Raw genomic sequence first — 12,320 nt, 5'->3', positions numbered from 1 at the left:
AATGATAAGTACAAAAATGTTAGTAAGCATCCATAATAACAAGATTTAATGTACATGTAAACGATGTAGCTTTTAATGCAAATAACTTAAAGACAAAGACAATTACAAACAAAAGGGTGGACAACGAAAACCTTACAATCGAATTCAATGTTTTTGTTTCAAATTTGGAAAATAAAAAAAAACTAGCGCCTAAAAACACCTATTTTCAAAAGGACTGTTCATGTAGCTACAGATGTAAATTCAACAAGATTAAGACAAACATAACATTGGAAATTAAATTTTAACCTATTTTTTTTTTTTACAGTATTAGCTATTACAAAGGCTTTTACAATGTTTACACAAGTAAACTATAGTTAACAATACTATTTTAAGTTAAAAGGTAAGTCGATCAAGGTATTCACAATTTTTCATAATTTTTCATAATAATTTTTAGGTTTTTATATTTTGTGTTCCCCGAATCACGCTTTTCATTTTTTGAATGGCATACTTACTTGCATATAAACATATATTTTTAATCGACTGCGTGGCGCAGTGGTTAAAGCGTCTCCTCCAGACTCGCAAATTAAAAATTGATCCTTGCGTTGCGGGTTCGAACCTCACTGTGTAGACCGATTTGTTGATGTGGCTGTATAAACCGAGGTCTCTTGTCGCAGTAGGTGCTGGCACGAAAAGGATTCCTCACTGATCAATGGTCACCTACCTGCAGGCTGATCCTTACTTCGCGGGTACGAATCCCAGTGTGGGACGTGGAGACCCCGTCCTTCGGATGAGGTCGCGTGTCACAGTAAGTGCTGACACGAAAAAGATCCCTCACTGCTTAATGGCCCTGATTGCCGAGCATACTGACTAGTATAAAATCTGCAGCAGCATGTGGTGGCGTCTCCAAATCGTTGAAAGATTCTCGAGAGGGACGTTAGACAATATATAATCAATCCAACAATCTCTGCTCAATGGCCATAAGTGCTGATTACAGGATAAAAATGTGCCGCTTTCCACCGGAAAATGGTGGTGTATTTATATGATGAAAAAATTCTCGAAAGGGGCGTTAAATAACATATAAATAAACAAAAAAATATTATTTAAAAACCTTAAATCACTAGCATTGAAAAGACTGTAAACTGAAAATCACAAAGAGTTAAAAATTGCTTATTATTTATCACTTTTGTGCCTCTTTGGTAGAGAATCCTTTATTTTGAACGAAAAAAGCCATAATCGTTTTCTGAAATGTTTTGTCGTTCTTCGTGCAGGTGATTGTATGTAACATTTTTCGTTTGGATATCTTGATGTTCGGGATTGTATGATGATAGTTCCTGAAATTAAATATAATGGACACATACTTTGATTTACACTATTTTGTAATACATTCAATACTAGTATTGTTGTTGTTTAAAATTAATTTTTAATTCTATGCATGATATCTCTTTTTTTAAAATTCTATGCATGATTTTTGTCGCACTACCTTTCTTACATATTGTTATCTTATTCATTCCTTCAATTAAGTTTTAAAAGTCTTTTATGCTTTGGTCACAGGTAAAGGTGGCTCACATAAATTTGATTTGGAATTGAAATGAATAATAAATGATGATGATGATGATGATAATTTGCTTTCAAATTTCTTACGATTTGATTTCTGATGTCCCTGTGCTCGACATAAGAGTACTGGTTGTCATCATTTCTTGTATCTGAGGTAAGTCGGATGTCAGATCTATAATTAGAAATTGAAAGGTTTATTTATGTCCTTCTCATCTTGAATGCTTTCATAATACAAGAACATGACTGAATTCTACCTTTGATTTTCTCTCCTTGCACACCCTCCTTTACGAAAAGATGCAAAAACGATCACTGTAGAAAAGACACCGAGAAGAAACCCTCCACTCCCGAGCACAAACGATTTGTAATCTATTTTATTCACTGTAAATAATAAACAAAATAAAAGGTCTTTTCCAATAATTTGATTGTACGTATAATAAAAGATGATACGCCTGTGATACGACGAATCCACTCGACTTTGGAATAGGCAAAATAAATGTGATAAGTGTGTATCAAAGCGTAATAAAAGATAAATCTTTTTCCTCGTTGAATAAATCATTTGATACAGTAAAGGTTAATTACAAAGAGTGTGTGGATGATGAATAGCGTTGAAAAGAACACCTCGCTATCAAATAAACAACACATGTTTCTCGATTTTGCGACTTTGATAAATCCTACGTTATAACCGGTGCAAGTTATGAACGGAAAAAGAAAATACTCGGTACATCTCAACCGTAAACACCTGTCAAACGTCTGGTTAGATATCAAAATTCTCAAGTTCGTATAGTACTGTAAAATCACTTATTTTCGTGGTGTTTAATTTGCGCGATTTTCAAGGTATATCTACCACGAAATGCAATTTTTCACATATATTACTACTGAACAGTTCTTCAACCACGGAATAAAATCCCAATGAACCAAAATTTTTCCTCAAACCACGAAAATTTGACCTCTCGAAAATATGTGATTTTACAGTATGTAAAAAAAAATTATCAGTATATTCAGTTTCTTTTCTGCTATTGAGAAAGATTAATATTAAATTTCATTATGATTTTGCAAACTATAAAATATTTCAAATACACTAAGAGACGTACAATATTGATTACCGACAGATCATTTAATAAGTCCATGATAATTTTCTGTTTTGCCTTACAACGTTTAGTCACAAAAGTCCCCAATGTTGCAACGGCGGAGAAATTAAACATTATTTCTGTCTTTCGCACCTTCACACGAATTTAAGTAAGTTGTAATTTCGGATAAAATTAATGTTAATCGATTGTCTGGGTATATGATAATTGCACGTGTCAGGCATTGGCTCATCGATTTCACTTTGAATGGATTTTATTTCAACACTTATGATTATGAAAACATCTACCGGATGAACTTAATTTATTTCAATGATTTATTGTACATATTTCTACCTGAAAAAAAAAGAAACCTGCTTAGAAAAAAATACGCAGTAAGGCACTGCTGTGAAGTCAAGAAACCGTGACTAATCAGCGGTCATAGAGATAATACAAAAGGTGTTAAACCAGGTGTCAGAATACGGTATAAGAGGTGAAATTATGTAACAGGACCAAATTTCTAATACTTTATAAGCGATGCTACGTTATATACAAATACGTTGTAAGTGGTGTTATTTTTTTCTCAATATATAATAACACTACCGGGATTTTTGATCGGATACTCTACATTCTGAGATACTTTATTACCGAATACGTTATAAAAGTTTACTGTTTATATAAATATTGAGTTGAAGGGCACAACAAATGTTTTCGTCTCTTTAAGTATAAAATGTTGAACACATTTTAGTTCAATGAATATCAAAAATAGATAAGCTAAATAGAATAGCTAAATATTATAAGTACCAATGCATAGGAATTTCGATTAACTGTGGGAATACCTAGTAGTCGCTAAAGACCAAATGGATGTTGTGAATGGATCAGAAACTCTAGAATCTTTTAAAATATCAACTTAAGAGTATATCCTTTATATTGTTTTTACAATTCTGCATTTGACCAGTGATAAGATAACTAGATCTAAGAGTTCAATTTTTATTTTTAAGAATAAAAAGTTGAAAAGCCCTTTTTTGTGAAATTTTGTGATTTCAAATTTTCCTAAAATTCTTTGGAATTATTAAGAATTCACGTCTGACTAACATCACTTGAGGAGTATTGTGTTTCTCAATTTTCATTCATTACCGTTAATATGTTAAGAACTTTTTTTCAGTAAATTATTTGTAGCATTAACAATGTTAATGTTATTAAGGTGAGTTTGGCCTTAAACAGTAAAGTACGAATATACTTAAATATTATTAAAATTGACGTTTACGTTGGAGATAGTTCGGTATTGTATGTTTTTTTTTTACATTTTGTTTATAAAGAACGCTCTAACTTTTTAATTTTCCTTAACTTTTCTTCAGCATTTAGAAGCATTGCTTTGTCGTTGATGTATTGTAATTGTTGTATACCGACCACTTCGGATTACAATCAACATGAATGCAATTCAAGATTTTGAATACAAATATCATCTTAGATATACAAATAAAGTTTGGCTATGTCTCGAATGCATTGATTAAAGTAAATATTTTGTTTACACTACCTTCTATACAAGTATTATCCTTTCTAAAGTATCCTTTTTTACATCCACATGCTCCACTTTGACATTCAAAGGCATTCTCTGTTCCTGTGCATTGTTCGTCAAGAAAACAAGATTCTTGGAGAAATTTCCCAACTTTAAAACGTACAAATGCATGAATGTTCGATAAGAAATTCTGATTAAAATATTTTACAAAAACGCACAACATCCAATGCATTGCTTTAGGATATACAGCCCCGAAAAAATTAAATTGCAATGCTTATGATCAAACCTTCTAAATGCCCGAAGAAATAAAAGCCTTATTCTTATCAAATTACCCTTAAAACATGAACCATTCCATGGTTTTCCGTGTATGCAAGAACATATCCCTATGTGTCATTGTCAGAATTATAACACTGGACGTGATGCCTGCATGGTGCACCGATTGAGAGATTACCTGAAGACAAATATCAAAGTACTGAAGATTCTGTGTAATTATTCTTCCACTGACACAATATTGACTTTTTAATTCACAATTTACTCTTTTTGAAATGAAACATATGGAGATACGAACTCTTTGTAAAATTACACCATCACGGTAGCTCGGTCGGTAGGGCGCTCACTCCGAGATTAAAAGGTCGTGGGTTCGAACCCAAGTTGTGACTGACCTTAGTTGATAAAAAATATGTAGCTATTTTTCCTTCGACAAGCACTCTGCACTATAAAGTGAGGGTCGTGAGATCTTATGATATAACCATAATAAAAGAGGTCCCTTGTCTTATCAGGCGTCAACTAGCACAATATGAATCTCTCACTGTTCCATGGCCTCAAGTGCCAAGTAATGGTTTAAATTTGAAACCCTTTATCGAAATATAGTATATATACTCTATATCAGTGAAAAATACCCAAATTTGATTAATTGATGGTATCAGTTGATAATAAAAATGAGACAATAATGTCATCTTAATTATGTTATCAGATAGATTAAGTTTCAATCCAATATCTTCTTGACACTCGAGTTCCTACATAGAATACTCTTATAAGCAAAATATAGTGTTATGAGATACGCTAAACTCTTTTTTGAGGTTAAGCCCGTTTTAAAGGCATGACATATGTTGAACTGGTTGTATTAATAATTCAGTTAAGATTAATATTTCGGTATACATGTAATATCTACCTAAAATGCATTGTTGATCAAATTTTATATATGGATCCATACAGGAAGAAACATTTTTAAGCTTTCTTTGAGAACAATGGGTAAGTAGTCCATTGTTAAGGCATTGTGCATTGAGTTTACATTCGTCACCAAGTCCCACAGAATCTATGGAATATATGAAAATGTAAAATGAATGAATGAGAACCGATTTTACATACTTAATCAAGCGATCTTGTCTTGTAGTTAATAGCCATCATTAAAGTAATAGCAATAATTAATTGCTATTTTTTAAACTAACAATTTAGACATTCATTCTGAAAGTCGATGAAGTCTTCTTCACATGCATATGCAAACATTTAAGGAACATTTTGATGCGTGCTTCGTTCCATTACATTGGACGTCTTCTTCACAGTGTTCATGAAGGCGTCTGTTTTCTGATTTTTTTTTTAATGAACCAGATTGTAAACATGTTTAGTACAAATAAACTAAATATTTCAAAGTTTTTTTTTTCACTTTTAACATCATTGGTTCGTGTATGTGTAATGAAACTAAGTTTAAACATGTTAAATCAAACTTCGTAATTTTGAACTAAATTGTATTGATATGAACAAAACGTAAACATATGAAATATATGGATACAACGAAAAGTATTCAAGATCAAAAGTTCATCATGAATACAAACCAGGAGCAGAACAAACACGTACCACAAAAGGATCAGAGATGGGATCAGGTAAAACGGAGATGTGAGCATCCCCGCCAACAGATCACACTCGCCGTCATGATCAGGAAATAACAGAAAATAATCGGTAACAATTCAGTAAGTAAAAAAAGGCATCATAATTAGTATGAAAAACGTCAGTCAGAAATTGACTTAATAAAACATTATACATGTACTTGCAGGCAGGTCCATTGTATATACCATAAAATTTGGGAAATGGTTAATTAAAACGTAGCTGCTTTTGTTTTTATTTCAATAACTTGTTTGTTAACAAACTACTTTGATTTAGATACAGTGTACATATATATTTTTCATATGTATAGCATTCTATTACGTATCAAATCAACTGACGGATATGAACCCCGTTTGTAGGTGATAAGGGCATATTGCTGTATAAATAAGGGAAATTGACGATTGGAAGTTAAACTCATCAGGTTTATTTTTAAGCTTTATTGTTAGATTACGTTTTACGTCTTTTTCTTGTAATGAAGGATATAGAGATAACAAACAATATTCAATATCAAAGTTCATAAAACAATTAAAATTTGGAGTCCATAAATAATTCAAATATGAAACAGATCTGTTAGACTCTGAAGTATGTTTTATTTCAAGCTAATCGAGATACATCATGTCAACATAAAAATGGAAATAAACATCGTTTAAATCTAAGGATTTGATATATCAGTGGTAAAATACTTAGAAAAATAGGAATTTAGGAGTTCCAAATTACATTGACATATCCATGATTTTCAAGATATAAGTTATAATAAAAAGAATATTTCTTTTGATCAACTTTTTTCCTCTAATTTGTTCTTCAAGATCTTTTAAGATTCGTAGTTTGAATCCTACAAACTGACATACCTTGTAGACATCGATTTGCAAACTCCGTAAAGCCATCATTACAATGACACTTCCCATGGTTATATTCATAGTTTTCTGGATTTCTACAAATTCCGCCGTTTGGAGTTCCAGTACAATCCTCATTTGTTTGGCATGCGTCACCAAGAAACCTTTTCCCTGAACAAAAACCTTTAATTTAATTAAAAGTTTTATGCAGGTAAGCAGTATCTGACGTCTACGAAAACCAGTAGGTGCAAGGAAAAAATATTTTACCTGGTGGCCGCTAGAAATTTATATTGCGGCAGTGATTTTTTTTTCTTGCCGTCAAATTGCAATCCTCTCCCACATTCGTATACAAGTACATGTATTAAAAGTTATTTAAGTAGTAGTTTTTTGTAAAGTAACTTTCTGTTGTCATATTTTATCTAATTGTGTGTTGTGGGAAAGGAGGGAGAATGATTATCATGTCACCAATTGCAAGAACGAAGTCGGGGAACGCATTGCTATGATACGCCAGAAGACGATTCCTGGGGACTTTTTTGCAGAGGCTGGGACAATGTTGCTGAAACTTTTCATAAAAAGATGATGACTAGCTGTATTTGCTTAGAAAATAAATGTCAATTTCAACATGGCTACCTTTGCCAAGGAAACATACGAAAAAGGAAGAATTTTGTCTAGAAGTGTTCTAGGTGATTCCCTAGATAATAGTTGCTATCTTTATAGAAATGATAAACTGTAATTGTAGTTGTGCAGATGGCGTTTAAACTTTCAATCCACCCGTCATGGACAGAAGGAAAGTAAAAAATACTAAACTTCGAATTTCTCATAAACTGCTCACGCAATTCATTGAATCGAAAATTTTAAGGATTGTTCCTAACATTCTGTCAGAGTAAATTTTGTTTTAAAGGGTCATGGACACAGTTTCAACTGAATTTTTTTTACCAGTTTTAATTTTTACAATTCCTAACTAAGGCAATTCTAAAGATCAGCAAAATTTGAACATCATTTGTTGATTTACAAAGGAGATACAGGAGAATTCTTCATAATGTAAAAAGGGCTCGTGACTTGTTTTTGTTTACATTTAGAAAATATCATGTTTATAACAAAACGAGATTCAGCAAGTCATTAGAAAATGTTTGATTTTATTAAGAATTAACTTTTATATTGAAAAATCTGCTTTGACGAACATATATCAGTATGTTAAACCTACGTAAACAAAAACATCACTCGGGTCTTGTTTACATGATATAGGTTTGGAGCTCTAAATCTGTATTGTAACTCGACAACTGAAATTCAAAAATTTGCTGATCATTAGAAATACTTAGTTAAGTATTTGTAAACATAAAAAATGGTATGAAAATTTTTGGATGAAACTGCATGTGTCCAGGCCCCTTTCAATACTAAAATCTTCTACAGACTGTTGCCTTATGATTGAAAGAAACAGGAAATGTTAAAATGAGGACAAACTTTTTTCAGGTGGCTTGGAAATGTGATGAACCTTTGCAAAAATTATGGTTAGAAACTTTTTTATTCAGTCAATATTAAAAAGTTTCTAGCTGCCTTCCATTGCCATGGAAACAAGATTGTTTTTACATTCATTTTTCTCTGTAACTTCCAAAGCCATATTTTCAGAATTTCTCTTAGTTTAATTCTTTCAATGTATAACAGTGGTTTCTGCATAAAATGGAATTGATGTTCAGCGGAATGAATTCGGGATAATATTTTTTCTATTCGTTTCCTTTTGACTTGTATCAAGCGTCCTCATAGAAGGCCCAGAAAATCTGTCTGAAACATCACACAAATAGAGGTCATTACATACAGTTTTGCGGTAATGTATTACATTTTCAAATGATGCTTATTCAAAAACTGAAAAATTCATATTTTCAGTTTTATGATATGAGCTCACAAAAAAGGTTGTATAAACTTCTAAGCTTGATCTTTTTAACTTAAAATGATAAATTATTCAATTCCTTTGTTTTCCTCATTTCGTTTTACACATTTTTTGCTAACTAGGGTACATGAAGGTTAATCTTTTATGCTTATAGATGATACCAATTTCTTGATGTAATTAAGAAGAAATAATTTATCTTAGCATTTCGAAAAAAAAAAGTTCTTAAACACTTTTCATTTTAATTTCATTTAAGTAGTTTACGGGAACTAAATTGCAGCAATTAGCATAAAATAAAACATCTCTGGTGATAGAAAGGAGACGAAAAACCTTCCTTATGCCATAGAAAATACATTCTTTTAAATAAAAAATGCGGTTTATGGTAAAAATCTTGTGGACATGTTTTATTTCCTCTTTTGAAGTACAGAACGTCAGAACACCCTTCTTTTAGAGACAGCTAGGTCAATTTACAGATACATGTACATAATATCTAATTTAAAAAATCTTTGGAGTTTCATGAATAAAATTAAGTTCCGCTGATATCATCAGATAATTTTGCAGCATTCAGTTTCTTCTGTTTTGTCTATATAATTCATAATAATTTTATTTTACAATTAAATTATCTTTAAAAATGGTTATAAGTGGCGATCGTAAGTTTCATTCATTTGCGCTTCAAAATAATAAAGAACAATGTAGGATATTGGCCGAATCTGGCCCCTTTATTAGATGAAAAATCAGAACTCTGGTAAAATTGTGATACTTTGTATGTCAGAATTTTAAATGGTGCTTGCTTTAAAATCAGCACTTATTTGGATTCAAGGCTTGCATGGAGGTCACAAGAGGGTGTAGAAGTAAGACATTTTCCTGAATTACTTCAATTCTGGTAAAATTTCATCATATTTGAGACACTTTTCTCTTCGGAAAACATACAGCATACGCTTGCCTATGTACGATTTTTACACATAAACTATATTTGGTACTAGTGTATAAAGTATATTAAGTTTAGTAGATATGAAAGCTTGTTCTATATGTCTTTCCGAAACAAAATATAATGTAAAATGGATGAAAATAAGCAAAAAATGAGAAAATTCGAAAATTGATCTATTTTCTTACCTTTCTGTGTATTCTAAACCTTAGATCAAATACTCATTTGGTGGCAGGGATGACAGCAGATTTTTATTGATAAACTATTGCATCATTCTAAAAGACACCCAAACTCGGGGCTTAAAAGGGTTTAAGTCTATCTTGTCGTTTAATTTCCATATCTTATTCATTGAAAATCTTGGAAACCGCCCCCTGCGCGCGGTCCCCGAAAAATTGAGCACGATTCTGCTAACTAAGAAACTTTACACATACTTTATCGTCTCATAAAAGAGATCACCCCACCGCCCTCCATCAAATGCAGAAATGCCTAAATTGAAGTGGAAAATTCAGGAATTATTTTCATTCAGCCATCCATGTTTTGACTTGAATCAGTGCTCCACTTTTACTTCCCGTAACTTTTTTTCAATCAGATTAAAGGTAGACTGTAATGTATACATATGAATGTGAAAGGTTGGATTTGGGCGGGGAATATTTTTCTACTAATACACTGTACTCACTTATTCAAGGATTGAAGAATCTTACAGCATATAGTTTAAATTGGAAATGACAGTGCTTGCAAGATTTTCTACTTATAATCATTTTGTTTATTTTTTTTCATAATATTTTTTTTTTTGGAAATTTTCAAATTTGTTCTTTAATGTAAACCATATTAAAAAATTATATGATTTTACGCGAGAATATTTCTTGTCATAAAATGGTCATATGTTTTACCTCAAGAATTTATTGCTACAGTAACTTGTTTTTTGTCTTACCTTTCCTAAGGCCACACAGTAAGTACATCTCTGTTTTCTGATTATGGATGAATTCAGCTCCACAAGAATAATGCTTTATTTTAAACTGGTTTCTATCAATGTCGCCAGCAAATGTTGCATATACATGTACTTGGGAGACACTGATATTGTGAATATTTGCATTGTGCCATTTGTTTTCTACTGATATGATAATCCCACAAGCTGTGTTACATGATGAAAAATTAGAATCTGTAAAAAATCGATAATTGTTTGGACATAGTTAGAATATTTTCTAAATAATATCTCCATACCTCGAACTATGAAATTAAAAAAACCAGGAAACTGAAATTCACAACTTCGTGAATCTCGTATAAAGGATTCTATTTCCCCATAACAATATTTGCTGTAAAAAAAAATTCAATTGGTTGTGACAAAATACATTTTCTGCAACAAAAAGGCATAATTTTGCAAGTAATAATTTAAGTGGCAAACTAAATATTTAACACAGAAAAAACTTTTGAGTAGTAAAGTTGTTTGATTGTTGAATTCGTTTTATCTTTAAACCTTAAAATCAATTAACAAGTTGCTTACAAGTTACGAATGTGTAATTACTCAACCTTTTTGCTAAAAAGCATGAAGTGTGAGTTTCATATGTTTTCGAGTGTATCTTTTCATTTATTTAAATCTCCATGTGTTCTCAATCTTTAGTTGGTTACGAAAAACAGAAAAAAAGTTTGGTTAAAATGCCGTGTATGTCCACAAAACAATGTGCAAGTGGAGTTGACATGGTCCAAGCTAGTGTTAGTAAAGAGGAGTTGTATTTTCTTCCCCTGTATTTGTTTAAATTACTTAAAATCTTTAAAAATACCGTCAGAAAGTTGAACAAAGCTTACCTAAATTTCTTACAATCATTAAAATCGCTAGATTTTCAACAAATACCACTAAACCATCCTAGGGTTTATCCGGAAATTCACTTAAACCGGAACCGGAAGTTCCTATGGTCAAGACGTATACACGTACTGCAACGACACATCAACAGGGCTATTGCATAAGAATTACTCACTATTGTGGAAGGAGCCTAACAGCACGTGCAATTGCTCTGCACTCATTAAAAATTGATTGAAGTCTCCATAATTATCCAAATTCTAAGAAACAAACTGGGAGGGTGGGGAATGCGTGTAAGGAGACCTTATGTAGGCTAAATATTGTCGGGTTCAAACAATTTCGGTAAGCTTCAATGTTATCCACATCTCAAACCTATAGAACATGAATAGGACACGATGGACCGCAGAGTGAGAGCTTTTTCCAGCAGCAGAATCTAGCGTATCTATAGAGAACGACCTAGTCAATACATGGAATAACCTTTAATAAAGATTTTTCTTTAATAGTGTGAACTCATTGAGAAGCAGTTGCCTTGCTCTTAATTCGTTTGAATGGAGAATAAATGCAGTATTGAACGTTGCGAATTTTTAATTCTAGGGTGCCTTTATGTTTGTGCATTTTGTGTTAAAGCGCTTCAATAAAATTACATTAAGTGAAAAATAATTGCTTTGCTACTTTTTATCCTGTATACTTATTAGTTTATATTGTTTAAATAATTTAATATAAAAGCAGTGTAAAGCAAAAACTTACCTGGGGACTTAGAAATTTTGATTAGTATATATTCTCCTATAAGTATATTTCATTTATTGTTCTTAAAAAGCTTGAAGAATTTAATTTTAATTTGCCAACATAATATATATAATTTGTTTTCTATTCTCAGTTATTCCATCAATC

General features: G+C 31.7%; 1 protein-coding gene across 1 annotated transcript; it reads right to left on the bottom strand.

The window, feature by feature from the left end:
- Window positions 1-1,151: 1,151 nt before the first annotated feature.
- LOC134240769 (uncharacterized) lies at window positions 1,152-8,445 on the bottom strand. The gene is made up of 7 exons (XM_062722851.1): window positions 8,415-8,445; window positions 6,843-6,998; window positions 5,285-5,428; window positions 4,132-4,263; window positions 1,788-1,911; window positions 1,621-1,705; window positions 1,152-1,310 (listed from the first exon to the last, which is right to left on the bottom strand). Exons 1-7 carry the CDS (start codon window positions 8,443-8,445, stop codon window positions 1,188-1,190), a joined length of 795 nt encoding a protein of 264 aa, XP_062578835.1. The 3' UTR covers window positions 1,152-1,187.
- Between the last annotated feature and the right edge of the window lie 3,875 nt (window positions 8,446-12,320).

The sequence above is a fragment of the Saccostrea cucullata genome, unplaced genomic scaffold, assembly GCF_032062105.1.
Source record: "Saccostrea cucullata isolate Sc308-1 unplaced genomic scaffold, CSIRO_AGI_Scuc_v1 ctg2942, whole genome shotgun sequence".
Classification (NCBI taxonomy): domain Eukaryota; kingdom Metazoa; phylum Mollusca; class Bivalvia; order Ostreida; family Ostreidae; genus Saccostrea; species Saccostrea cuccullata.
Note: the sequence above shows the minus strand (reverse complement) of the source record. Positions and strands in the feature narration are given on the sequence as shown.